This window comes from Hippoglossus hippoglossus, chromosome 5 (assembly GCF_009819705.1).
Source record: "Hippoglossus hippoglossus isolate fHipHip1 chromosome 5, fHipHip1.pri, whole genome shotgun sequence".
NCBI classification, from domain to species: domain Eukaryota; kingdom Metazoa; phylum Chordata; class Actinopteri; order Pleuronectiformes; family Pleuronectidae; genus Hippoglossus; species Hippoglossus hippoglossus.
In genome coordinates, this window is record NC_047155.1 from 20040891 (window position 1) to 20068860 (window position 27970).

General features: G+C 43.2%; 1 protein-coding gene across 3 annotated transcripts; it reads left to right on the top strand.

Annotated features, from left to right (window-relative positions):
• The first annotated feature begins 25 nt into the window (after positions 1–25).
• Positions 26–27932, top strand: LOC117761694 (RNA-binding protein Musashi homolog 1-like). Of its 3 annotated transcripts, XM_034585798.1 has the most exons (15): positions 37–1176; positions 1747–1787; positions 2544–2625; positions 2771–2855; positions 12039–12080; positions 12585–12677; positions 20709–20757; positions 21308–21390; positions 21629–21746; positions 22640–22690; positions 22829–22909; positions 23488–23544; positions 24978–25037; positions 25282–25436; positions 25596–27932. In XM_034585798.1, exons 1-15 carry the CDS (start codon positions 1052–1054, stop codon positions 25635–25637), a joined length of 1164 nt encoding a protein of 387 aa, XP_034441689.1. In that variant the 5' UTR covers positions 37–1051; the 3' UTR covers positions 25638–27932. The 3 variants fall into 3 exon arrangements, with proteins under 3 accessions (XP_034441691.1, XP_034441689.1, XP_034441690.1); XM_034585799.1 differs by lacking the exon at positions 22640–22690 and having other exon boundaries at positions 42–1176; XM_034585800.1 differs by lacking the exons at positions 24978–25037; positions 25282–25436; positions 25596–27932 and adding an exon at positions 23761–24157 and having other exon boundaries at positions 26–1176; positions 23488–23632.
• The last annotated feature ends 38 nt before the right edge of the window (positions 27933–27970 follow it).

Below are 27970 nucleotides of genomic sequence, written 5' to 3' on the forward strand. Positions count from 1 at the left end.
GATAACATCACATTACATTATATGTGATCATATCACACCACATGTAATTACATCCCATTACACCATACAGTATATGATCACATCACATTATATATGAACACATCATATTACATCAGGTGATCACATTACATCGTATATAACATCACATAACATTATACATGATTACACTGTATCATATGTGATCATATGTGATCACACCATCTATGATCGCATCACATTACATCATGTGATCACATCACATTACATAATGTATGATAACATCACAGTTTGTATTACATCATCAGCTGACTATGTAATTGAGCATTAAAGGGTTTGGTAGTATCCTGGTTACAGATGCTTCATTTCACCTGAGGCCTAACCTGGCACCACTGGAACACACCGTCTCCCGTCAGTAATAACAGACATGAAGCAATTACTCACCAAGCACAACAACAATTGGAATCTACAGGCTAGGCCACTGGTTGTATTTAGGCTAAGTCTTATCATGTGGTCATTTTGGTCATATTGTTTGTTGCTTAGTGTGCTTTTGTGTCATCACACTGCTGTAGTGTGTGGAGAAAAGCAAAAACCCCAGACCATTCAAAACGCTTTTAATGGGCCATGCTGTTGTGATCAGCCAATGACATGAACGGCGGGGAAACACTACACAGAGAGAGAGAGAGAGAGAGAGAGAGAGAGAGAGAGAGAGAGAGAGAGAGAGAGCCAGTGGCAGCATGAATAAAGGCAGGCAACGTGCAGGAGGGAGGAGGGAGGAGGGAGAGAGGGAGGGGGGAGGTCCGAGGGCTAGGGTAGGCTACGGGAAAACGAGCTAGGGGCGGAGCCTCTCTCTCCGAGCGTGTATGCCTACATGCATGTGTGTGTGTGTGTGTGTGTGTGTGTGTGTGTGTGTGTGTGTGTGTTTCCCCGCTCACCCCTCCTCCTTTCAACCACCCCACCCCCATCCCTGCTCCCCTCCCTCCCCTCTCTCTCTCCTCCCCTCCCTCCCCGACTCGGCTGCCCGCCCCTGAGTCTGGAGCAGCGGCAGCAGCAGCGGCAACAGCGGCAGCAGTGAATGGAGCTCCACTGCCTTTCCTCGCCTCACAGTGCGGGAATTACACCAGCCGAGAGCGGAATGGACACGGAAGGGAGCCAGAGCAGCCTTTCCTCCGGCACGGACAACTCCCCCCACGACCCCTGGTAACGGCCTCCGTGCGCCCGCATGCCCTTTTCCACGCTCTCCTGCTCGCCTCGGCCCGGTTTGAGTTCACCTTGGACTTTAGTTGAGTTCAGTGCGGGAGCGGAGCCGCGCCGAGACAAAAGACAAGCACGCTGCGTGTGTGTGAACGCGTGTGTGTGTGTGTGTGTGTGGGATGGATTCACTCCGCGGAGGAGACAGGGACGCACCGCCGCTCTTTCCCTCCTTCACGCTTGTTTATTTATCTCGCTTTTCCTCCACAAGGCCACATCGCAACTTCTCCTCCATCCAATGGAAAATCCTATCCCCCTCTCTTTCCTCTCTTCCTCTCTTTTTTCCCTCCTCTCCTCCTCTGGGGGATTATAACGGCCCGACTGGCCGATTGGTGACTTCGCAACATGGCCGATGCTTTCTTCTTACTTTTATTGACGCTGTAATTACGCACAATTCCGCCCTTCAATGAATGTGTGCTATGTGGCCGTGCCGTAAAAAAGACGCGTGTGTATGTGTTATTGTGTGTGTGTGTGTGTGTATGTGCGTGTGACTTACACCTTCTGTTTCTCTCCATTCAGCAAAATGTTCATCGGGGGTCTGAGTTGGCAGACGACACAAGGTGAGCTGTCCCGCACGCTACTTTCACAAGTCTCAATGAAAGCCTTCTGTTTGTTTGTTTGTTTGTTTATTTTATCTCCCATCATGCATGTGGCGTAATTACAGCTCCCGCGTTACACTGCAGCTTCCTGAAGTTGAGGAGAAACACAGTAAATAGTTGAATCAAAGCCTTGTATTCAATGAGGATCAGGATCTCAGGGTTTAGACTTGCACAGAGACGCAGGAGGAGGAGGGGGATTAACACTGGAGAGGCGTGCACACACACATACATGGATTTGTCTGGGTTTATTCCCTGCATGTGCACTCATTAGCACTTATAATTAATTGCAGGGGGGCGATCGATTGTTGTGTGTTTACGCAGAAGTTCAGATCCTGTCGGAGCCCAGGCTGCGCGTCTTGTTTTCCTCATTGTGGCGCTCCGCTGCGTCCATTCATTTATTTTAAGAGCCGTGCGTATAAGGCTGACGCGCGAATACAGTTTTCATTCCGGTTACGTTATTACCCCGTCACTGCTGCTGCTGCTGCTGTTGTTGTGGCAGAGCTAGCAGCAGCGGATCGTCCCCCCCAGCTCCGCGGGGCCTTCCAGGCTGGATGTGCCCGTGCTGGAGCTGGAGAGGGACACAAACACAACGTGGTCCGACCCCCATTGTCTCTCTCCAGCCACATCACCTCAGTCGGGACACGGCCTGTTCGTCTCTCGCTGCTGCCTGTTTTTTTATTCATGTTTAACCCCGATCCCTGTTTGCTGTGTCCGCAGAGGGTTTGAAGGAGTACTTCTGTAAATTCGGCGAGGTGAAGGAGTGCATGGTGATGCGAGATCCCGTTACCAAGCGGTCGAGGTAAGAAGGAGGCGTGTGCGCCCCGCCGTCCTATCACTGGATGCCTCATGCTCTGCCATGCTTCTCCACGATGCGTCTGTTTGTGACTTTGCGTTGTGATTTCATGGACTTTAACTGATTTTGTCTTTTACATGTGCTTTTACAGGGGCTTCGGGTTTGTAACATACGCAGACCAAGACGGTGTGGAAAAGGTTTTGGCGCAAAACAGACACGACCTGGACTCCAAAACGGTGAGTTCTGGCCACTGCACGGAGACAGCTGCAGGATGGTGCCACTATAACTGGTCATTGGTAACTTTTCCAAGTCAGATTCTGTGTGCTGGTTTATTTTTTCCCTTGGTGCATTTTGTTCCCCATGCACCGAATGGCTTGTAAAGTTGAGGAGTGGAGCAGCCCCCTCTCCTCCTCCTCCTCTCTGCTCATTTCCCCCTCCAAATCCCGGTTCAGGGCGCCAACATGAAAGCGTTCTTTCTTGGACTTCATTGCCATGGTTACCTGGGGGACCTGAATGGGGAAGGAGCCCCTGCAAAACCCTCACAGGGTTTATACAGAGAGCTCACAAGTTTTTTCCCTCTTCTTCCTTTTTTTTTTTTTCAAATAGCAAATAACAGCAGCAGTTTTGGTGGTGGAGACTGTCAGAGGAGGTAGAAAAAAAAAAGTTTGGGGAAATGAAAAAGTTGGGGCAGTAATGTCAGGGGGGAAGCCTGTAAGGTCCAGATGAGGTTTAGTCGGATTTGAATAGTGATGTTTTGTAGATAGAGGCTGGTGTTTGTAGAGGACGTGCCCGAACAGCTCATGTTACTGGTGGGTTTCCCCCTCCTACACCGACACAAGAAAATTCAAATGTTTTAAATGGAGCAAATCGGTTCAGAGCGCCCAACAAGCTCGTGTCACACACCATTCACCTACAGAGCACACTGACTGGAAAACAAGTGTGAATCCCTGTGGTTTGTAGTTTGGTGAGGGTCGAAGCCGCCGACTCTGATTTAAATATCTATGAGAGTGTGGATGTTGTTGTCTTGGTCATGTAGATTGGTTGTGGGCGATGGGTGTGTCCTTGTCCGCTTGTGGCCTTTCCTTTACCACACACACACACACACACACACACACACACACACACACACACACACACACACACACACACACACACACACACACACACACACACACAATAGGATTATTTGAGAGTGGAAATCAGGTGCACAGAAAGTCACCAGAGTCCATGGGTGGAGAGAGGTAGACCTGGTTAGTTGTTGGGAGCAGGCCGGTTGCCGGGGGTGATGCCAGCCACAGGAGACAGTGCTGTTACCGACTGCACAGCCTGATGGGACCTATGTTGCCATAACAACTTCCATGCTAGTTTGCATTAACTCAAGACACTAGGCTTGGTTGGTTGGCTCAGCAAAGCTCTAACACGCACACACACACACACACACACACACACACACACACACACACACACACAGATAATGTTAAAACACGACACCTTTATACTTGTGTGTCTTAGCTGATAACGTGTGTGGTGATTAATATTTAGAAAGTTTTCAAGTATTTGAACTGAGTGGATGTTTCACACGGTTGCTGTGATTTTTATGACAGAATGAGTGTTGCTGCAGGTAATGGCTCAGAGTTTTCAGTCGTCTTGGACGTGATTCTATGCAACTGTAAAGTGTTACTTAGTGAGTCATGTTACCTCTTAAAACCAGGTACTGCTGGAGCCTGTGGGAGCCAGACCGTGTGTGTGTGTGTGTGTGTGTGTGTGTGTGTGTGTGTGTGTGTGCGTGTGTGTGTGTGTGTGTGTGTTATGTGAACACAGGTTTGGAGGCTTGTGGAGACTCAGCCTGGCAGGCCACTGGTGGGGTTAGGCGTTGCCCTATTATAAACCAAAACACTACATAAGTCTAAACAATAATAATGTTAGCGGCTCGACTGCAGCTTTGGCTGCTCAGGTTGTTATGGTAGCGCCGAGTGGAGCGAGCAGCTCACCATGCCATTTGCCCAACCAGGCATTTTAACACAAGGCTATGGTTGCCATTTTGTCGTTCCACTTTGGGATGTCTGAATAAATGAATCTTTTTCAATCGTTTGCCAATCTTAGATTTGCCAGAACTTTATAGATAAGGGCTACAATGAATTTAGGCTGTTTTTAATTGGTCAAAACCGATTAAATGACACTATATAAAATATTACTGATCCACAAATGTTGTGCAGCAGCAAAACTGCTCATTCCCGGCTCCAACCACTGTATTAGGCCAAAGATTCTCAATTTTTTCTTGATGTAGGACCCCCAACAATATAAAAAATATTCAAGGAACCTCTCATGTATGTCCCTTGGAATAATTTGACATTTTACACTTCTATATAGTTATATGAAAGAACAACACAAGATATAGAAGTGTAATATTTAAATTTGTTACCCCCATTTAAGAACCACTGTATTAGCAACATGGTTTCCATCTTTATTGAAAAAAAAATATGAATGAAGTCTTACGCTAATATTTTTTGGGGTAAAAAACATGCTGCAGCTCGAAGTCAACTTCGGGTCAAATTCTGTGGAGGTGGAATTAATATTTGTAATAACTTGCATAGCTTTGTGGGGCCCATGTTACCCTCTGTCACACAGCTAACACATAATTATTCTCTATATTTATTTATTTCTGTATTTTCATGCACTTTGAGTCTGCATCACACCTGGACGCCCCCTCCCCCCCTCGCTCCACTGTATTGTTTGATCAGCATGAGATTTGAGGAAGACATTCCTCTCTGGAGTGAGAAAAAAGACTCGGTGCTCTGATTTATTATTTTTATGCTGAGCCTTTAGTTTATGAGAAAAGAGGCTACAAGTCCTGAAACAGGAAGAGAAGAGGCGCGGGAGGTGGATATGAAAAGGATGTATAACAGAGAAACAGGGTGAGAAGTAAACTATATTAACCGGTGCAAGGTCCATTGCACTGGTTACAAGTTGTATTAAACATTTACAGTCCTGTTACATCAGTATGGTTTTATGCACCATTTAGAAACACCAAAGCCGAGGGCTGAGGGAGATTTTGCATCACAATACCTGCGTGCCCTGAAAATATAAATACAACAAATGTGAGGCTGTCTTTTGTTTTCTAGAGTGAGCTCTGTTTGAGGTTGTTGTTTTGGTTGGAGGTCAGATTTCCTGTTAGGACAGAGTGTGGCCTCGGGGCAGTGCTGTGCTGTTGTATTTCTCTGGACAGAGAAGAAGGGCACAACTGGTATTTGTTTTCTCTCAGAGATAGTTTACTGGAACCAGTTACGGGAAGGAGAAGAAATACGAAACCAGTAATTCTCACTCACTCGGATTAGTGCAGGGGGAATTTAGATTTGTATTTGATTAATTAGTGATTGATTGTTTTATTCTTATGATTTGTTTTATTAGCTATTTTTCATTATGATTTATGTGTTTACTGATGGTGCGTGTGTTTTTAACGGGCATCCTCTCCAAATTACACCATAACTAGCAGGTATCGACTTTTAAACCCACTAAAAGGCAATTGACTCATCTTCCACTGCTGGTAGAGGAGTTTGTCTCTCAGTGTTTCTCCCAGATGAATCATGTTCAACGTCACAAACGTGGCAGAAACTGAGGCGCTCTCTTACCTCACTGTCTTGCCAGAGTAACATTTTGCACAATACATGTATGCAGAAAAAAATGGCCGCTGCACATCGTTCCCAAAATATGAAAAACAATAAGTACGCAAATATTAGTGGTTAATTACGTGTCAACGCCCGAAAGTTCATTTGACGTCATAACGTCACACCGAAAAAGTGCAGCATCAGATTCTAGACTGCCAAAATAAATAAAATGAAGACATTTGCATATTTACCTGGGAGTCACATTCCCATCACTGCTGATCGGAGACGATAAAATCCTGTGTTTACTGGAGAATCATTTGACCCGGGAGTGAACGCTGATTGCATCCATTCCCATTGTAGACAAAAGCCAGATGTAAGTGGGTGTTAGTGGGTTTTTGACGTGTGGAAAAGGGGCTTTAGAAGGAAAAGGAACATTTATAGAGGAAATGGAAAAAATAGGTTCCATACATACTTTTTTTTATTTATTTAAACTTGCTCCTGTGGACGTGTTGCAGCCATTGGCCCAACTGTTTGTGAAGGTACAGTAGCAGTAGCCATCAGTATGGTGAGCTACTTTCACTGCAACAACATATGTTAGCAGCAGCCTCTGACGACCATTGGCACTACAGATCGCCACTGTCACCGTCTTTGCTGGTCTAACACCTGGTTAGTGGAGAGTTCAGTTTGCTAGCAGTAGCTCCTTTGGCTCCTGACTGGAGATTAGCTGTTAATGCTGACATGGACAAAACTGGAGAGAGCAGGGGGGGTGGAGAAGGTAGAGGAGAAGAGAGAGAGGGAGGGAGGCCCGGCTCCTGTGCTGTAATTAGTATGGATCTGAAAAGCAACTAATCGGATTGAAGGAAACAAACTGGATTGGGTTTCCGAGAGTCCATGCTTGGCCTCAGATCCGGGGATAAAGCCTGGACCGGCTCGGAGGGCGGATCCAGGGCGCTCTGTGGTCGTGCCACAAACTCGGGCCGCACTAGCACCAGCATCATCGCCAATGCACTCAACCGCCGCGGCGACGCACCCAAGCTGGGTTACCGGGGTAGCGGCGGGGTTGGGTTGGGGGGTTCCTCATTAGTGAGCTTCGTTAACTAATTACTGTGCCATTGTTCAGCTGTGCAGATTGACCCTGCTGGCCCGAGCCCAAACTAAGTCTCTCTCGCACTGTGTGTGCAGGCATTGACATGCCAACTCCTTTTGTCCCCCTCCTCTGTTTATAGCTTTTTGTTGCGCTTATATTGATTATATTGCACATAATGGGGCGGCCTGTGGTGCCTTTTTTATGAACGTGTGTGCCATTTTGTTGCACGGATGTCTTGGCAGGTTGTCTGAGCCCTAATCTCTACATGTGGTTTGACACATTACGACAAATATATTTATTGTCGGTGGCGTGGAAGGAGGTGGATAGTATGTGTGTACACTGGTGTGTCCTCGCTCTGATAATTACATACAGTATGTGTGTCATTTTACATGTGTGGGGGCTTGTGAGTGTGTGCGTATGTATGTATGCATGCCTGTGGGGGTAGCACGGGAGCCCCAGTTCCTCTACGGGCCCATCTGTTTTGTACTCTTTGTCCTGTTAATTAATGGAATCAGAGGGGCTGCCTGCTGGGACGGCCCCACTGCACCGCTACACTGGACAGGCCCACTTTCTCATGGGCTCACTCTGTTTTCCAAATGAATGCCTGCTCTTTCTCCCTGTGCTTTTTCTCCTACCTATTCTATCTATCTATCTATCTATCTATCTATCTATCTATCTATCTATCTATCTATCTATCTATCTATCTATCTATCTATCTGACATTCTATTATTTTATTTTTGTTTTCCAGTTTGTAACACTGGTGGACGCGCTGGGCCACGTGAGGTGACTATTGGCCGTAGATTAGTCTCAAAAGCTAAACCACTAAAAAAATAAATCATACCGTAGGCTCTTGCCGCCACTGCGCTGCTTAGATTGAGCGGAGGTTGGATGTCATGAAGCAGGATGCTAGTCAGACCATTTCACCGACACTCAGTCATAACTCTTCTCCGTCCGTTTCTTCCGTGGAGGAGGAACGGCTGTGTAGTTACATCTAGTCACCGGTCCTGATTGGGACTGTAACTTTTACACAGCCACTTCTTTAAAAAATCTCAAGGCTTCCCTCCTGAAGAGCTACGTCTGAGTGTTGCACACGGTGACTGGCTAAGTCGTTTCACTATTTTGCTTTGTGGCCTATCTTGTCTTCCTCGAGGCTAATCTGATAGATGCTGTAGTCTTTCATCTATTGTTGCCTTTCTCTGAATACAGCCAGAAGTAGAAATGATGTTATATAGATATATTCTGTTTCTTCGCTGAAGTGGAATGATTTTTTTTAACCGCATGGCATGACCGTAGCTGTAGTAGCACTACTACAGATACTGCATTAGGCCTAACCTAGTCTAGCTGGTAACCTTCTGTATTCCAGGTTGTTTAAAGAACTTCTGCTATCAAATACTGGTGTCAACATGTGTAGTATCAGTGGTCAATATTACACTATATAAACCATGAGGAAAGTTTTTACCCTTACAGATTATTAAAATCATATCTGTCTTTAATATCACTGTTTTCATGCTGTTGTATTAAAAAGGTTATTTCTACCTATTTGTGAAGTTTGTAATTCTCTAGATAGGTCAAATACATGTAATTAGTGTTCAGTTACTTCATCCACAAGCAGTTAATGCAGTAGTATATCGCAATATATATATATATTAATTATGTTATAACATACTACACATATAACCTTATCAACCACTCCTAATGTAAGAATTGTGTTTTTTCCAAGCAGAATTAAAGAGGAAATTAATACAAAATTACAAAATGGTTTTCAAAATGTTCAATTAGTGAAAATGCTTTAGGATGTCTGTGTTTGTTGAATATTTTTTTCCTTATGAATACACTCTACTGTATTTACTGTGGCGATCACTGGTACGTGACTGCAGCCATATGTTTGTGTTGGGTTCCTCTCCTCGCTGTCACTTTCAGCTTACAGCCTGCGTCTGTGCCACATAATCGCCTCGGGGCGGCTCCTGTACTCTAGTCTTGTTAAAACGGTTAAAGGCAGGAGGGCTGACCTGAACACGAGAGGATGTTACCTCTCAGCGCTTTCAGGTGGGATGAAGAACCGCCGGCCATGTTGGGTGGCGTTTCTCGCGAACTGATTTGTTAAGGTTAGGTTAGGATGTGTAGTGTGTCTATGTTACAATGAACTGCATACGAAGAGAAGGTGACACAGTACAGTGTTTATGACGCAGTGTTCCTCTGTGATTGTATTATTGTGTTATTCTTCAGAGGTCACGGCAGCTTCTCTCTCCTCTAATGCTTGTTGTATTTATGCCTCAAGACAAATGTACAGTTTAAAAACAGCTTATTTCAGTATAGTACAGGTGGACAGGACTGTATTAGACAAAAGCAGCTTCCTCTGTTAGCCATTTACACCATTGTGTCTTTTGCTGTCTAGTCTGTTTAGTTTCTGTTGAAGGTTGTGGTACGTACAGTAAGTCACTTTGCTTGTGAGTGTACAGCATGAAGCCACACACGTATATTATGTTACGCTCGGCCCATTAAGCACATATCCAGTAAGTAAACGCTGTGCTGCCACTGTTTGTGCGCGCACTCTCATTGTTGCTGCCGATAGTCTGGTGGCCATCGCGTGTCCTTGTCACCATTGTCTCTCTTCGCCGAGACCAGCTGGAGGTGACACGACACTTCACGTCTTTGTGTCCCCACTTGAAGGTGCAACGTCCTCTTGCCATTCTCTCCAAGGACGTCGCAGCTGCATCTTAGTTACACGGTGTCATTGCTCTCCGAAGCAGCGGTTAATCTGCGGCACTTAAAAGGTCCTCGCAGGATTGGTCACCAGGAGCCGGGAGATATAATAGGGAAGAGATGAGAGGATTGTTTGGGATATTGAATCAACGCCGTCCCTTTGAATTGTGTATGTTGTTCACATTATAAGTACTTTCTTTCTGGCCGTTTGATAGGCTCCTTTTAGTCGCCAATATCAATCCAATACCTCTGACGGGCGGCAGCGAGAGACACAAGGGGTTTCGCTTCACACATCCAATTATTAGAACAAAGATGGAAGTCTAAGACCATAATACACTACAAGGCCCTGTGACCTAAAATCATCTCTCATGTTGGCTCGGGTGAGAATAACACGAGATTCCACACAATTTTAAAATGCCAGGCCGGGCTTTGCATATTTAGAGTTATTAAAGGCCAGCTCATTCAAAACTCATTTGCTTCTAATTTTATCTGTAACCTTGACCAGTGCAGAGACGTTTCGTGAGCAGAAATATGGATACAGTCAAATCTGGCTAATCCAAAATGGGGGTTGTCTGGATTTGTGAGATTTAGAAAAAATAGATATCTCCATCTGAATTATAGGCAGAATATTAAATGCTCATTTCGGGTTTCGTACTGTTTGGTTTGTTGCTGTAACTCATTTAGTTCAGAGAATGTATGCATTCACGTCTCGCTGTGTGTTCGGTCCTCTTGCCTGTTTGTTTGGCTGGCGGGTTTGGAGGTTTTTTTGGGAGGGGGCTTGCATAAACAAGGGGCTACTATACATACCCTACAGATTTGCATATGCTCTATTTCTGGACTTGTAGGCCTTCAGATGGTTCAGACTCAGGCTCAGTGTAATAACTGATTCTGGTTTGTTAACAGTGTGATAATTCATCGACGTTTACAGCAACAGGATCGACCACTAACATATATCCAGTGGTGTCTTTGTTAAAGAAACGTAAGCAGGGTGGACCTCCACGTCTCACAGGGCACAACTTCAGTTCTGTATAACCCTTATTATCTTTTTGGTTCTCTTTGTCACTCTTTAACTGCACATTTGACATTTTATCAGATGAAACCCTAGGACTTTTAAGATTGATTTATATTTTGACCTGATGACGTTTTTCCCAAGTCTGCGTTTCTAATGTGTGGGATCCCGGAGAGTACAATGGAATTTCATATGCTTCACATGTTTGTGATTGTTGATGACAGTTCTTTTGAAAAAGCACCACTGCTCCCAAATCCTCAGTACGTCTAATTGGATTCCTGTTGTTTTTCAAACAGAGGGAGTTTGAGTTTTATGACATCTATTAGTGTCTAATTGACCCCAAACAAACATAACTTCATATCGCTCGTCTGTGAATGATCTTTTCGCAAACTCAAGCAATATATACAGTCCAATATATAAATGCGTAGCCCATATAATTTAAATGTAAAGTGTAATATTTTGTCAACTTCATAAAATGTGCAAGCCAAGCCCGGTTTGTCTCAGTTAGAAAGGTTTTTATTTTAATACGTTTTTACAGAAAGAAACAAGGACATTTATTTGGTAACATTAAAAAATATGAATTATTTTACACATACATGGTTGAGTTCTCTGGATCCACAAACTATAAGGAGGTTAAAGTGTTGAAATCGTGCTTTTTGCACATTTCTAATATAATTTTTGTCACTCAGCCGAGAACATAACTCGGCCAAGGCAACAGTTAAAGTCAATCAACTGCACCACATAACACACTTATAGATATCATAAGTCTGATAGGTTTCATTAAGATCCATGAATTATTCAAAAATCCCTGGAATTCCCGATCCAGATGTGTAATGCAGTCGTGCTGGCCTCCTATAATCATTCATAAAAACAACAATATTATTCACAACAGAGGCTCTTGAAATATGTACGCCATTACAATATGTGTTATGATAATAATGGAATGATATAATAATAATGTGTTTCACTGCCTTTCAGAATTTTTTACTATTTTATCTCATCTCTCCTCTACAGATCGACCCTAAAGTGGCATTTCCCCGTCGGGCCCAGCCCAAGGTGAGTGTACCCTGAAGGGGTTAACGGCTAAAGGAGGAGTCATGATGATGTCATGTGTCACCCCCAATTACTCAGCCCTGGTTGGCTGGGATTAGAGTCAGGCACGTGACCAGGGAGGAGCGCCAATCCACTTGTCCAGCCTGACACCGTGGCCCCATACCCTGACCTAAACAACCTCCCCCATCCTGCACCCCGACCATCAGCAGCCAACAGCGCGCACATACACACACACATATGCTTTTTTGTGTCCTTGCACACACGAATGAGCACTCACCTGCACACACACACACACACACACACACACACACACACTCATTCGAGCTCAGACCTGCACTGAAGTGAATTAACCTGACTGCTCAGAGGAGCTTTCAGAAACCTCTGAGATTAGACAAACACAAACAAACACGAAGTCACTTTATCACAGGCATCTACCCCCCCCCCCCTCCTTCTAATGTGATTAGTGGTAAACGATGCCTTCTTCTTCTTCTTCTCCTCTTCTGCTAGCTGGTGACCAGGACAAAGAAGATCTTTGTCGGAGGGCTGTCAGTCAATACCACCATCGAAGATGTGAAGCAATACTTCGACCAGTTTGGAAAGGTGAACCATACACAAACCTGGGATCTATTTGTAGCCACTCAGTGACGAGCTCCTGTCTTTTCTCTGATGCAGTGGTTCTAACCTTGACTTGTCTGAATCTGGTCGCCCCTACATACACACGGCTGAATCTATTTAAACTGAAAGTGGATACAATTATTATTTAGGCTCCTGCTCCCCACAACCCTTAAAGGATAAACAGTATAAATATTGAATAGATGGATTAATAAAATAATTACTGATTTTCCTATCTTTGGCCAGTTCGGTTAACTTTGCTTTCGTACTATTTCCACTTGAAATGTCAACAGTTTTCAACAATTTATCCATTACATTTAAATCGTTAATCCATTTGCTAACTAGAATGACACTCAGTAGAACACCAAGGAATAACACACATTCATAAATATCAGTCCCCTGAATATGTCTGTTGTTTTTTCATCAAGATCCATTAATCATTCTAAACAAATCATGGCCAATGTTACAGAAAGTGAAAAAAAATCCAGTTCCCTGCCAAAATTTAAATGTAATAGGTTCTTCCTTAGTTCATGACCCTCCCCTTTATGGAAATTGGTTGAGTAGTGTTTGTAATCCTGTTAACTAACAAACAAACAAACTAGAACAAAATAAAACATGAATTACTTTTTCTATCTAATTTATTACTTTCAGATAAACATTTCAACCATTTTCCTTTTAACATTAACTATTTTATTTTGTTAGCTAATTATTAGAACTAGAAGATGATGTTGTTTTAAATTCACAACTGTAAAAGAAAATAAGATATATTCTATTCATAAACACTAATTATTGAGCCAATCCAAAGGTTCAGAAAACATAGAATGGGGCCATTTGCCGTTTGTCTGAAGAACTGACAAAAGAAAACAAGTTGCTAGTGGCCGGCCGAAAATAGACAAGGACGACCAAGTGCACTGTGCCATGTGTTTCTTACACCAGTATAACATTAAGCTAAAAGAAAACACAGTGGTACAATACTCAAAACATACTATAGACACAGGGGTCTACAATAATAAAAGCCCATTTAAGTACAAGCTTGACAACACCACAGGCAGTGACACAGACAGGTGCAGAGATGGAGTTACAACTGATCCATTTAACAATCTGACTCATTACTTCATAACCAAAATTTAAGTTATGAAAAATAATCATGAATGATTCATACGTCAGTTGTCTTCCCTGCTCACCCAGCTGTGGTTTGCTGTAGTATATAAAATATATCACATCATGATTGATTATCTGTTTTGTCATCATTTTAAAACGACGAGCAAGACGACATGTAAGAGGAGCAGAGGATGCAATTTAACTCTTCATTCTTTTTTGCTTCTTGAGTTTAAATCACCTGATGTGCACTTTGTCTCCGTGTTACCACCGTGCCAGATCAAAAAAAACAACACACAATTACAATGCAACTGTAACTTTCAGTCAGTATCCGTCAGACATCCGCTGCTGTGGTCCTGCCAAACATCCAGCTCAGTGGGGGCCCTGCTAAGCGTGGGGCCCTGGGGGCGGCCGCACCCTCTGCCCCCGTGGTCGCTCCTCATGATGCCAGCTGTTTAGCCATGAATATTATTTCAATCATTTATCAATCAGACATTTCAGTTTTCCATTATCTCTTGCCATAATTGTTTTAACCATTCTCCTTTTAACTGATTCAACCCATTATCCATTAATGTAAGCTAACTATATCTATTATGTATTATTACTATTAGCTATATGAATCATTTATCACTTAGCTCACTAATCCCACAGTTTCTTACTCTTGGATAAATGTTTTTCTTTGCTCACACATTTACTTGTTAACTGGTCTCTGCACACATTTAGTTCTAACTTGTGTTGATTGGCTGTTACAGCTGACTCAGTGTGTGGACACACATTTTTAATCAAATTAAAATTTCTGTTTCATCAAATTAGTTGTGCTACTTCACAATCTTTCCACCTACACACTGTGCAACCGCAGATACTACCACTGGAGAACAAGTACCCCCTGGTTGGGAATCACTGCTCTAATGGACCTTTGATGAACTGTACTCGTCTTTTCTTGCCTTCATCATGTTCGTTTCTCAGCTCATTTGCAAATTTACAGAGAAGCAATTGTTTAGACATTTTTTTTTACTTTAGTCAACTTCCCCCTTTCATTCGAGTCAGTGCTCGACAAAAGCTACACGCAGGGTGTAAAAGGTGGTGAGAAAAGGGCCAGATGTTGAAAGTGAAAGAAGGGACTGAAAGAGAGAAAGAACTCAAAGAAAAGAGAGGGGGGGAAAAGCAGCGTGGTCATCTGTGTTCTGCTCTGGCTGCTCCAGCGTGAGTTTAGTTTCTTAGGTTATCTCTTTTGTCGGCCACTTAACTCTTTTCCGATCAGATCTCGGTGTTTTTTAGCCTCCATACGTTTGTCCTGCTCTGCCCCCTTTGAATGAAATGTGGTGAAAGGCAAACCCATGCTGTGGAGACAGATGAGTGGCCGGGGAGAGGGAGGAAGAGAAAAAAAAGATGCGAGAGGAGGGGAAGAGGAGAGGAAGATGGCGGGGGACTGAAAGGGAAGAAGCAGCCCCCCATGGAGAGAGAGGGAGGGGCACTCGGAAAGGGTTGAAGGGCAGAGAAAAGGAGGAATGTTGAGATAGTGTGGAAGAAAAGTGGAGATGAAAAGGAGGAAAACAGCAATCTGATGGGCTGTAAACGTTTGAACGTGTCTGTCATGCAGGAAAGGGTTAGTTTTTAGCGAACTTCACTTCGGGGGGTTTGGGACTGTGTTAGGGTTCAGGCTCTTCAGTATTAACCAATCAAATGCAACAGCTGCTCCTGTAACAGCCCCCCCACCACCATATCCAAAATCTGTACCTCAGACACCAGCTCCCCTCCCATCCCGTACAGACACACACACCCTGCTCCATTCCCTCTCAGCTTGTTGCCGTGGTGACCTGCTTTCGCCCATTGTCCTGCTGTAACCCAGTGTGTGTGTGTGTGTGTGTTTTGTTTCCTTTAAAAATGCGTGAGAAGTGTGTATTTGCATGAATGGAAAGATGGGTGCGTGTGTGACAGTGGCATCATGGAGGCGGCGGAGGGAGGCGAAGCTGCATACATTTGTCCAGATACACACAGACAGCGAGACTCACAGCCAGTGATCCACTTGTCACAAACACTAAGAGTGTGTGTGTGTGTGTGTGTGTGTGTGTGTGTGTGGTTCTGCTGCTGTTGACCAGTGAGCAGGACCGTTAGAAAATGAGTGTTGCTCCAGGATGTAGGCCTAATGGTTTGGAAGAAATTAACAGCACGAAGCTCCCTCTGCCTCGTGTCTGCCCGTGTTTTTCTCTCTGCTGGCCTCATGTTCGGGGTCATTACCATATCTCAGGTACTGGTTCAGATTTAAATAACTAGCCTGTGTCCGTTCTTAACCTGTTTGGAATGTTCTGTTCTCTTGTCCTGTGTTAATGCTCCAGAGCTACTTCAGAATTATTCCTGGTCATTAGTGAGTCCTCCTCACTTTTTATTGTTTGTGTGCTTGATGTGTGTGCAGAGCTTTTTATAGTCAAGGTGCAGAGTGTTTATCAGAAGATTTTATAGTCAGTGTTTTTAATAACATGAAACAGAATTTTCTTAATTACTCTTCCCCTATGTGGGTTATATAAATTTAAATGAAATACTTAAATATGGGAAAAAATTTCTACATTGCATGTCGTCTATTTCGACACAATCCTCAAACCAATGTTATGCTTTTACTTTGAAGACAAATTGTTAAAGAGGAAATTAGTCTATGAGGGTTGCTGCCATGGTGGATATCCGCACCTGTGACAGCTATTAGTCCAATACGGTGAAAATAAACATGGTCCCATATAGTGAATTTAAATATATCAGATTTTCGAAATTATATCAGATATTATTGGCTGCAGGCTGCCAGTTACCGCCCACAGCTGTAGTTTATCTGAGGACGTAGAATAAGACATGCTCAACTGAAGGCACTCTGTCCCGCCCCCACTGACTTCTATAGAGCGCTGGTTCCCTGTTTATTCAAATTTAATTAATATCGAAGGTATCACATGTCCAAATTGGACCAAATTGTCGTCACTGCACCTCCCTAGGCCATTAATTATACACATGGCACATGTGAAGCCGATAAGAAGAACAGAGATATGTGTTCCACATACAGACAGACATTTGAGGAATTAGCAGGAAGACGTCCTCTGATTTTAGGCCGTGGATCCAGGTTGACGTGTGTGACCATCACACTCATTGTAAGGTGGATGTTGTGACATGTGTCATGTTTTCCGGAGCGTGTTTTTATTGAAAGTGGCTGCAGCTCTGTGCCGAATCACTTCTCCCTGGTGATCACAGACACTCGTATCTAAGACAACATTCCCTCCGCAGGATGAGGGGGATATCTGGACTGTTTGGACACGTGAGACCAAAGCTGTATCATGGATAGCGCCGATCCCACAGTGCATTCCTGCCGAGCAGGAGGTATTTCTTGTTTATTATCCGAGCCTGGTTACAAGGTGCAGGTTGGGATGGAGTGGGACTCGGCGCCTTGTTTATTTTCATACCGTGGCACCGCCTTGCAAAGGAAAACACAGAATGCACTATGCATTTTCGGCGTCTCTTTGATTCACTTTTTTTGAAGAACACTTCTGAAAGCACACTTACGCAAACTTCATCAGACTGGACTCGACACATCAGGTGTTATGGACCAAAGTGAGGAGTTGACGGCGTGTGTTTATGAGTTGTTCCCCTAACAGAACAAGTCTGAGCTCCTGTTGCTGAATGTCCCTGCACCAATGAGACCACAGCGGCCATGTTTGATGTAGGTCTTGTGATCCCCCTCAACCTGGTGGAGAGTTGAGAACACCTCCCTCCTTCCTGCTAGCAGTGAATGTAGACCCTGTGTGGATCAGAGAAACGTGTTTTAAACAGGAAATCAGGCTTATAGTTTGGTGATTTGATGATTAGCATTTCAGGCATTTAAGTCACACAGTCAATTATGTTTAATCCAAAGGAAATTCCCAGTTTTGATTTTTCTCCAGCCTCTGTACTGCATTCCTGAAAGTACCTTACATTAAAGAAGTAGCAGTAATCTGCTGATGGCCCCTGACTGGTTGGGGAGATTGTTGTTTGCATGATTTAAATGAAAAACAACCATTCTTTTTGCCACAGAAAGCCAAGGCATCCGTCTTATACCTCATTACGTTGTATGGCTGTGATGAAGTCTTAACATTTTGTTACGTGCGGTAAAATATGTGTCAACAACGTTCTGTGGTGCCAGGGAGTGGCATGAAAGGAGCTGAGAAAAATGGGCACATGTTAAAGACTAATAAAAGTAAAATGTTTAAATAACTTATCGAGTGTTAAGAAATACTTTGTTCATGTTTTGAACTAAATTAATTTTGAAATCTATTAGATCAATATCTTTTGTGTCTATTTAGCAAAATTTGGGGAAAACATGTAAAAAAAAAAGTATGACAAAATGTCAGTACTTTTATGATTAATTGACTTATAAAACTGATTAGCTTAGGTTTTAGATTGCAAGACATCAAGTAAGAAAAAAACAACCATCTAGCTACCATTTCTATTGAAGAGTTCAAATAATTAAAGCCTTCCCCTCTTAAGCTCTTTTAAAACAAAACAGGAGAATATGTTCGAGTGGCAAGCGAAAGAAAAAAGTGGAAAAGATGAAAAGTGCAGCATGTGGAGAGGGCAGACGGGAAAAGTTAGGAGTCCGTTCACCCATGTGAGCTGGCGATTAGGAGGCTTGACTGAGCACTTTGTCTGCTGGCCTGTTTAGAGAGAGAGAGAGATGGCCGTGGAGAGAGAGAGAGAGGGAGAGAGAGAATAAAAGAGCGAGATGTGAGGAGACAGCAGGGGAAAAAATGTGAATGCCACCTTTCATAATCTTGGGGGAAAGAACGTGTAATGGACTTGCCAGCAAACACTTGTTCTTCAGACAATAGCAGCATGCTTCAGTAAAACCTGGATATGTTTTACTGCTGCGCTCTGGAGGCTGCACAGTTAACCCTACATCTGAGAGAAGGGGCCCAACTTCATGAGAATATGACCTTAACTTTTCTCCACTCTCCGCATGCATGCTGAGCAGTTAGCGACTGAGCCGCTGCTAAGCCAATCTCCGACCCCCACAGCTATCCAATCAGATTGTCTTACAGCACCCTGGGCAGTGGACATCGGAGAGCATCTTCTTATTGGTTCTGGCAAGGGCAAGGGGACTGGTGTGCGACCACAGCATAAGCTCACACACGTTTGCGAGTCAGCACACCATTGTATTCTCATGGAAGACAATTAGGCTAACCATATTAGCCTGACCCCACAGCACATATAATCTTTTGTGCCGGCTTAAAAAAAAAAAATGGCTTCGGAGCGGCACAGCTCCAAAGCCCCTGGCAGCGGCCGTGCGAACCATCCTTCCAGAATAGATGCTGCTAATGCTAACAGGAGGGCTAGCCGTGCATGTAACTCTAGTCCTATGATAACATGTTGGCTCGCAGCTGTCTACTTACTGTCCTGTTCCCCGGCTCTCTGCTGTGTCATTGAGTTTGGACAACCGGAAGGGTGGAAGGGGGGGGGGGGTTAAAACTGAATGAAGGACAGAGAGAGGAGGGGGGGCTGCTCTGCATGTGTGTGTGTGAGTGTGTGTCCAAGCTATACATTGAGAAGGAGGAGAGTTAACAGGGTCATGGAGGCTGTAGGAGCAATCTCAAACCTCTCCATATTCATCATTTGGCAAAGAATAAGGGCATTTTTTCACCTGCACAGGTGCACACAAACACACACACGCACACACACGCACACAGACGTGATCTCAATCAGTCTGGAAGACGCCTGTGTGTAGTTGTGTGCTTTTCTTACGAGGTAAAGGTTAGAAATCGGATGGTCTGGTCATCCACAGGCCTCTGCCACTCATGTTACACTGGTTTGAGTTTCAGTGCTCGCTGCCTAATGAAAATAGCAATGTAGTCATACTCGACATGTGTCTCCATGTGATACAGTCAGGTTGCACCACAGATTGGTGTGAGGTTTTTTTCCCGGGATAGCCCAAAAAACACAAACTTATTTCTCCAGCGATCCCGGCCTTGGCTTCCCAGTCTCTCTCTCTCTCTCTCTCTCTCTCTCTCTCTCTCTCTCTCTCTCTCTCTCTCTCTCTCTCTCGTCATGCCGTCAGAGCCAGAGCAGAAGCTGCTAACTTTCCTGCCAGTGAAGGACAAGTGGGGGAGGGAGGGAAGAGAGAGGGTGAAAAGGGGGGAGGAGGAGGAGGAGAAGGAATATGAATAGGGCAGTGGAGTGAGTGCAGAAAAGGAAAGTGGAGGGAGAAGGAGAATAAAAGGAGAGCGTGTTAACAAAGACCCAGGTTCACTTTGTCCTCTGCTCTTCTCTTCAAAAGTGTTCACTCAGAGATTTTCTATCTTCTACCAAAACTTTACCTTCTATGTTTTTTATTTATCACCCCATTATTCATCAGTATTTCCCCCCTTTTCTCTTATGCTTTCTCTCCCTCTCTTTTCCCTCTTTTCACTCCATTCTTCTCATTGAAATGAGTTTGGGTTTGTGGAGGGGGGTGGGCAAGTTCTTCTAATTGAAATTCTTTACAGGGTCTCCATGGTAATAGTAAACTTTGCAGAGAAGGGAAGAAAGACAGTGAGGGTGAGCGAATGAAAGGGGGAGAAAAGAGAAGAGATGGAGCAAAGAGTGGGAAAAGAATTTCCTCTTGTGCACATACACTTTTTCTTTTTCCAGATGATAGATTGTATTTTATTTTTATACAGCTCCCCCTCATTTCCCCATTGCTCTCTTTCTCTCTCTCTCTCTCTCTCCTCATTCTTTCTTTTTTCTTTTTCTCCTTTGTCACCTGTCACCCCTCCCTCCCTCACTCTCCCCCCCCCCCCCCCTCCACCCTCTCCATCTGCTTTCCCCTCTAACTCCAATGCTAAAAAGGGACAATGGCACCCCATGCTGTGTAATGGTCTGTGTGTGTGTGTGTGTTAATATGTCGTTGCTCATCTATCCTCCGCTTTGTTCTCACAGGTTGACGATGCCATGCTCATGTTCGACAAAACAACCAACAGACACAGAGGTATGTACGCAGAGTAACCGTCGGCACACCCAGAGACAGGTCCTCATGAATGGAGGGGAACAGCATGATAGAGTCATTAGGTGAAGCTCCCCAGAAAAAAAGAAATAGCAGAATATTTCTCCGTTCACATTCTTTTGTCCCTCCATCTCCTCCGGCTTCCCCTCGTTTCATTTATCTCTGTCCTCTCTCAGTGAGTGAGAAGTGCAGCGCCCGCTGAGGGTCGCGGTGCCGGGTCAGGATGCTTACAGGCGAGGATGTAACTTAATGAGACGTGAGAAGTGAGGAAAAGAGGGAGGGTGGAGGGGGAGAAGAAGAAACTGGGGTGTGATCATTGGTAGAGGACAGATATACCTGATCCTCCATGATGTCAACACCTGATTGACAGAGCGAGCCACGCTCACAGTAATGATGGCGTTTTTTTCCAGTATAATTGCTGAGATCGGGAGTGGTAGGGTCTCCTCTCCATACTGTATGTCCTTGTAACAAACTGTAGGATATCACAAACAAGTGTGCAAATAACAGTCTGTGTGTGTGTGTTTGTGTCTTTCAGGTTTTGGCTTTGTTACCTTTGAGAATGAGGATGTGGTGGAGAAAGTGTGTGAGATTCACTTCCATGAGATCAACAACAAAATGGTACTGACACATTTCCTCAACTCACAATCTTTCAATTAGAAGAGCTTAATATCATTTAAACTATAAATCTTCAGTAGTTTTGCAGTTTTTGTCATATATTGTACTTGAATTGACAAGAAACATATTGAGGATTATTTGCTCAGTGGTCTTAGGGTTTCTGATAATGAGTTTTGTGTAAGCATTGTTTCAATCTTAGTAGTAATTGTTATTAAATGATAATTGACTTCCTATGTTTCAGGTGGAATGTAAGAAAGCCCAGCCCAAGGAGGTGATGACACCGACAGGCTCAGCCAGAGGCCGCTCCAGAGTGATGCCTTATGGGATGGACGCCTTCATGCTGGGCATTGGCATGCTGGGTAAGATCCTAACTCAAATATACCTGAAGCAAATACACAGTATGAAAAGCATGTGTAAGTTCATTCATAGACATATTCACATTTAAAGTGCCAGTCATTGATAAGTCTCCTCAGAGGTTTTATTCATTAGAAGAATGTGTTGTTGTTCAGATCAGAAGGTCAACACAACACATTTCTGTTTTATCAAATATCTTGTAATGTCACAGTTATCTCTGCGTTTAGCCCTTTTAAATTACTACAACATATTTATATTTGTATAATTGAAGAGTTTGCATAATTGCTGGAGGAAAAAAATCAAGGATTAAAATTCTAATAGCTATTTCAAAGAGGCAGAGTAATACATATATGACATATATACATATATTGAGGTTATTTTCACTTCATTGTTCATTGTCTTTGTGCTGTAATATAAAAGTAATCTCACATCATGATGAGAATATCCTTTACGGCTCCTTTCATCTAGTATTTCTAAAAGTAAACCCAGTTGATTTGATCTAATGGTCTTCATTAGATTAATATTATTGTCTGAGCTGATTCTCAAAGGCACATTTCCTATGAATAAACCTACTGTGTATCTGAAAAATTTAGAGGTCACACACTGAAGGACGACACAGTTCTGCTCAGTGGAGTAAAAATATCTCTTGAAAAGAGAAATGAAGGAAAAAACTGCTATACTTATGTCATTTATAGCTGTTTGGCTCCCTCTACTGGACATTTGAGATTGTACTGTACTATTGTCCCCATAGTCTCAGTAACAGCTGTAGAATCACGTGACATGGCCTCTTAAAGAAATACAGGATAAATATTATGATGATGTTGATTATTAAAACATAGTCGTATGTTCCAACTAGGATTCATTTTAAACTCAGAATATCTGATTCAAATAATTCCAGAACCAAAAAGAGAACCTCTACAACTATCAACTGGTTCGAACTTGTGGCTGGGTTTGTTAGTTTTTATTTATTCACATATCATGTATTTATTTCAAAATTCACCAGCAGCTCAGTTCTTCTTCAAATGTCATGAAGTGCTTCCTTCCTGTGTGTGTGTTAACAAACAGATGATTTTGTGTCTTCTGATAGGCTACCCAGGTTTTCAGACTACTACCTACACCAGCCGCAGCTACTCTGGAATTGCGCCTGGCTACACTTATCAATTCCCAGGTGCGTCTGTGTACACCTCACACACAGTTCACTCTGCTCTCAGAAGACACAGGCTCAATGATGCAGGCTGTGACATGCAGTTGATTCAGCTGTGAGTCCTGTGGGGATTGAACTGTGTTCGGTCTAGGGACTCACACACAAACACCCACTCGTAAACACAGGCTTAACATCAGCGGATTCTCTGGCTGCTTGTAGATGCTTTGAGAGTTTCATTTTGAAATGGTTCCTGATGCTCCTCCTCCTCTCAAAGACCTTCTTTATGTCTCAAGTCTCTAATGTTGATCTTCGTCCTTTGATTTGTAATCTTTTTTTTCTTTTATTCTTCTGTGTTTATTTTATCTACTTATGTAAGCGCCTTTCATTTCGCCGTGTCGCCCCGCCTCTTCCTCTGCTCTACCTTCCTGCCCTGTCTCACCATAGATCTCTGACTTTCTTTGCTTGTGCTTCCTTGTTGGCGTCAGGCAGTGGCAACATGTGTGTTTGTGTGAATGTGGCTTTGTATGTGTGGTGGGTTGATGTGGACTGTATTTATAAAGCTCTCTCTCTCCCTCTCTCTCCTCAACCTTCTCTGTTTCTAGAATTCCATTTAGAGAGGACCCCCCTCATGACATCATCCCACCCCCAAGAGCTGGCAGGTTGGTGGCTCCTCACTCCTCCAACGGCCCAAGAGACAAAAACAGAGATATTTAGCAGCAGAAAGTCAAATGAAACTGCTGCTAAATAAACACTGTAAACCTGGATGGAACCTATGAGTAACTCCATAGACGTACTGTGGAACTGACCATGGATCAATTTGGCTTCACAGATCCTAGGCTGCGTTTTCATAGTCCTGTTTGCTCCCATTTTACATTTAATTGTGCGTTTAATTTTCTTTTGAATTAATTCACTAGTCAGTACAAACATGCTGTTTCAGTCTGAACAAGTGACTATTCCTGTGATGAGAATAGTATTAGTTTACTACAATGGGCCAAAAGTTTTGTAACTTCCTGCGATCATTCCAGGTAAATGTTTTTTCAGCTGTTGTGAAAACGCATTCCGAGATAAGTCTGTGATTCTGTGTCATACAAACGATCCTTTGAACGTACAAAGAACTTCTGTCTGTGAATCCTGGAGTCGAATTCACAAAGCGTCTCATCTGACCATTAGGAGTCGTCCTAATGGTGGTTAAAGTTACTAGCAAAGAGTTTATTCACAAAAGCCGCTGTGTGTGACTTTCACAGACAGACCGAGAGAACTGAAATTAATTTAACATGTAATAATATTACCCAAGAAATTATAATAAATTAAAGGGGTAGAAAGAAGTACAAAAAAACTTGAACAAAAAAGTTAGTAAGGTGGAAAAAAGTTTAAACCTTCATCCCCCGATGGGATGGTTCTGTATTTAGCTCATATGCTACAGGTCTACACTGTTGGCCATGAATACACTTAATGAACTGTCAAACTAATGTGGATCTGAAGTGCACAGTTTTGGTTTAAGAAAGAAGCTAAAATAATGTTCACACTCTCATCTCCACTGTTTAGATTTGTTGATGATTTAATTCTTACACTCACTCGTCATCAGAATATACATTTAAAAAGTTCTTAGTGTACCTTCCCACATAATCTGCAGTATTTAACAGACTGTGAGCAGGTTTTAATGACTCATCAGAACTTTCTCAAACTTATCTCAGTAGCACACCTGTTTGCAGTGCTTTAGAACTTTGTGAATTACTCCTAGGCCACAAACTGTGTTGTCATAGAGTATCTCCCCTGATCTTCAAGCAGCTCTGTCTTTATACCACCATCCAGTGGCTTTAAGTTGCAACTGCATCCATGCCGGAAACGTCATCCTTATTTTTCTCAGCTACATTATTTTGTTGCCCATTTAAAGAACCCTATGGTTTGACGGTGTATCATCGGTGCAGATGGTTTTTAGGATCTTAACTCCTCCACCGATTGAATTTAACTCAGAGACAGATGTGTGAGCAGATGTTGACACCGCGCTGTAGATTGTTACTTATGATTTTATATGAGAGATCCACAGTGAGTTGTCTGTACATTAATTTGGGTTTTCTGCTGTAATCCTCAGCCATTCCTCTGTCTGCATATGGACCAATGGCAGCAGCCGCCGCAGCAGCAGTAGTTAGAGGTATGTATGTGTGTGTGTGTGTGTGTGTGTGTGTGTGTGTGTGTGTGTGTGTGTGTGAGAGACAGAGAAAGAGAGAAACACTGAGACAAACCACGTCTACTTGTGCATATTTGTATGCTTGCCTCAGGTAGCTTGGCCTGCTTGGACAAATAAAAGAATATTTTTAGACGTGTGTGTGTGTGTGTGTGTGTGTGTGTGTGTGTGTGTGCGCCTGGAGGCCTGACTTGTCTCCTCTGTCTCTTAGGCTCCACCCCTTCACGCACAGCTGGTTTCCTGGGCACCAGCAGCCCTGGACCAATGGCTGACCTGTATGCTGCAGCCAATCAGGACTCAGGAGTTGCCAGCTACATGAGCGCCGCCAGCCCCGCCCCCAGTTCAGCGTTCGGCCACGGTCTAGGGGTAGGTCTCACACACACACACACACACACACACACACACACACACACACACACACGCACACACACACACACACACACACACACACACACACACACACACTCATGAATGAGCGAACAGAAAGTGTATTCAGCCTTTGTGTGTGTGTGTGTGTCTCCTCAGGGTCCTCTGATTGCTACTGCGTTCACTAATGGCTACCACTGAGGCGACCCAGGTCACTGAAGATGGGAGGGCTCTTCCTCTGCTGACGAGCCAATCACAATGCTGGCTGCCCACTGATGGCACAACCTGATTGGCCGGCCACAGGCTTTACCGGGCTCCCTGTGGCTCCACCCACCGACTGAATATCTTTTTAAATCCTGAACTCTTGTTTTGCTGTACTAATCTCACTTCGACATAACGTCCCCCATCGCTCCTTGTTTTGTCCTCACGTAGACTGATAACTAGATTCCACCCGCTGTCATCCTCTTTCTTCTTTTGATGCTGAGAAAAGAAAACTCGAAAAAAAAAAAAATAAATAGATCTCCGAGGAAACATTTGTCATCTTTGACAAAGACACAGAGGACTATTGAGTTTTTTAATAATAATAATAATTTTATTTCAATGTTACATGTCGTTTCATCATGAAATCGTTGAAAGCTGTTACAGAGGGAGAAAACGCCGCGTGAGATGGGTGTTTGTCTGAAAAACCATTTTTAACAAAGGAAGAACAAATCCACAACAGTCTTTTTCTTTTTTTTAACTGAAGCTTCACGGAAACACAGAAAAAAAACCTAAAATGTATATTTTGGTAGTCTTTAAAAACAAAACCTTTGTAATATTGTTATTAATATTGACATAATAATGATAATCTGTAAGGTATTTTATTCTGTAATTGGTTTTAAAGCAATGTTTTTATGTCTTCCTGTAAGATATTGTATATAGAGGTTGGGGTGGGTGTGGGAGGAAAGGGGTGGGGCTTGATGATATGGGGGAGGGGTTTACTGAACCGGCTGGCATGCCATTGGTTGGTTTAGAAAGGGTTAACAGCAGGACGTCATGTACTACTTTCTGTGGTCATCTCACTACTTTTTATCAGTATGCATAATGGTTTATGTGTACGTCGTTGGCCAGTCCGCTCGTGCGTTGCCTGCAGGAGTTCTGTCTGACGCATTTGTTCAGTAAAGAAAAAAAGGTTTTTTTGTTACTAAGTCATTGCTGTGTTTCGCTTACTTCATGGAAAAGCAACGTTGACTTTTTATAGTTTTTAACACCACGGTGAACCAGATTTCTACTTCAAGATTAAGTCGACAGACTACGAAGGAGCAACAAACCTTAAAACATGAGAAATCACCGGGTTCACGGGGTTCGGGGGAGGGGTTGACTTGACTTCCTCTTTTTGAAAATATTATATATTTTTTTGTGCGATTCACTTCTCAATGTTTTTTTTTTTTTAGTTTTTGTTTATTTTCTTTTTGTATTATTATTCTTTAACGCGGGATTTTCCACCGCGAAAACAAAATGAAGGACATTCTCAGAGAAGCAATTGTAGAAAACATCACGGTCACGTTCTGTCCTCTTATCACTTTTGAAGATGCATGTGGTTGCATCTGAGTGTGTGTGAGTGAGTGTTGTGTGCATACATCAACGTGTAAAATGGAACTACTTTCGGCAACGAAGGAGCATTTCGATTGCCTTTTTTTGGTACTGAAAAAAAAAAAAGATCACCCTGTTCCATTTTGGCTCATCTGCTCCTCTCCCCTGCCTCCCTCCCATTTCGTATTTAGTTCTAATAAATTTCTGCTCCTCTGGATCCGACATGTTGTTGTTTATCGACCGTTGCTGCTCCGTGTAGTGGTGAACAGAGGGGCCTGGGCAGGGAACCACAAAATCGAACAGGGTCTCGCTCCCGTCGGCTCTGATTCAGGACCTCAGTACAGACGACGCTGGCTGGCAGGAAACGTTTGAAAAAAAAAAGCTTGAACAAACTCAACATTTGCAAAAAAACAAAACAAGTCGGCCATTTGTTAAGCCTTCTTGTGTGACGTTAGCCGCAACAGCAAGCTTCCTGATCCAGCCAGCAGCTCCTCTGTCAGACCACCTGGGACACGACATAAAACTACTGCTGGACACCAACACTGTAACTTTTAACTTACAATAAAGCAATAAGTTATTTTTTACCTTACAAATGAAAATAGTACTATTATTGGTAATAGCAGACGACGTGTGGATAATTCTGCGGCATTAAGACTTATTTTCAGAAAAAAAAAAAGAAACTATATTTTTCTGTTTGAAGATCTTGTTCCCCTTGTATATTGATTTTATGATGTCTTTTTCTTGTGTTGATGTAAGGAAAAGGGCCAATGCTTTGAATGGAGCTCTTAGCTCTACACGAGCTCAGTTAAAGTTGAAGATTTGGGCTGTCCTCTGCCAAGCTTTACAGCAATGCTTTTCTTTTCTCCTTGTTTTTTTCTGACAGTTTCAATTTTAAAATCCTAATAAATTATTCTAAGCATTTGACTACGATTGTCGTTTTTTACTGTACATTTGACACTGAT

Coding starts and splice junctions, on each gene's coding strand:
- LOC117761694 (XM_034585798.1), top strand. CDS start 1,052: ATGGAGCTCCACTGCCTTTCCTCGCCTCACAGTGCGGGAATTACACCA. Junction 1,788..2,543: donor GAGTTGGCAGACGACACAAG/GTGAGCTGTCCC, acceptor CTGTGTCCGCAG/AGGGTTTGAAGGAGTACTTC. Junction 2,856..12,038: donor ACGACCTGGACTCCAAAACG/GTGAGTTCTGGC, acceptor TCTCCTCTACAG/ATCGACCCTAAAGTGGCATT.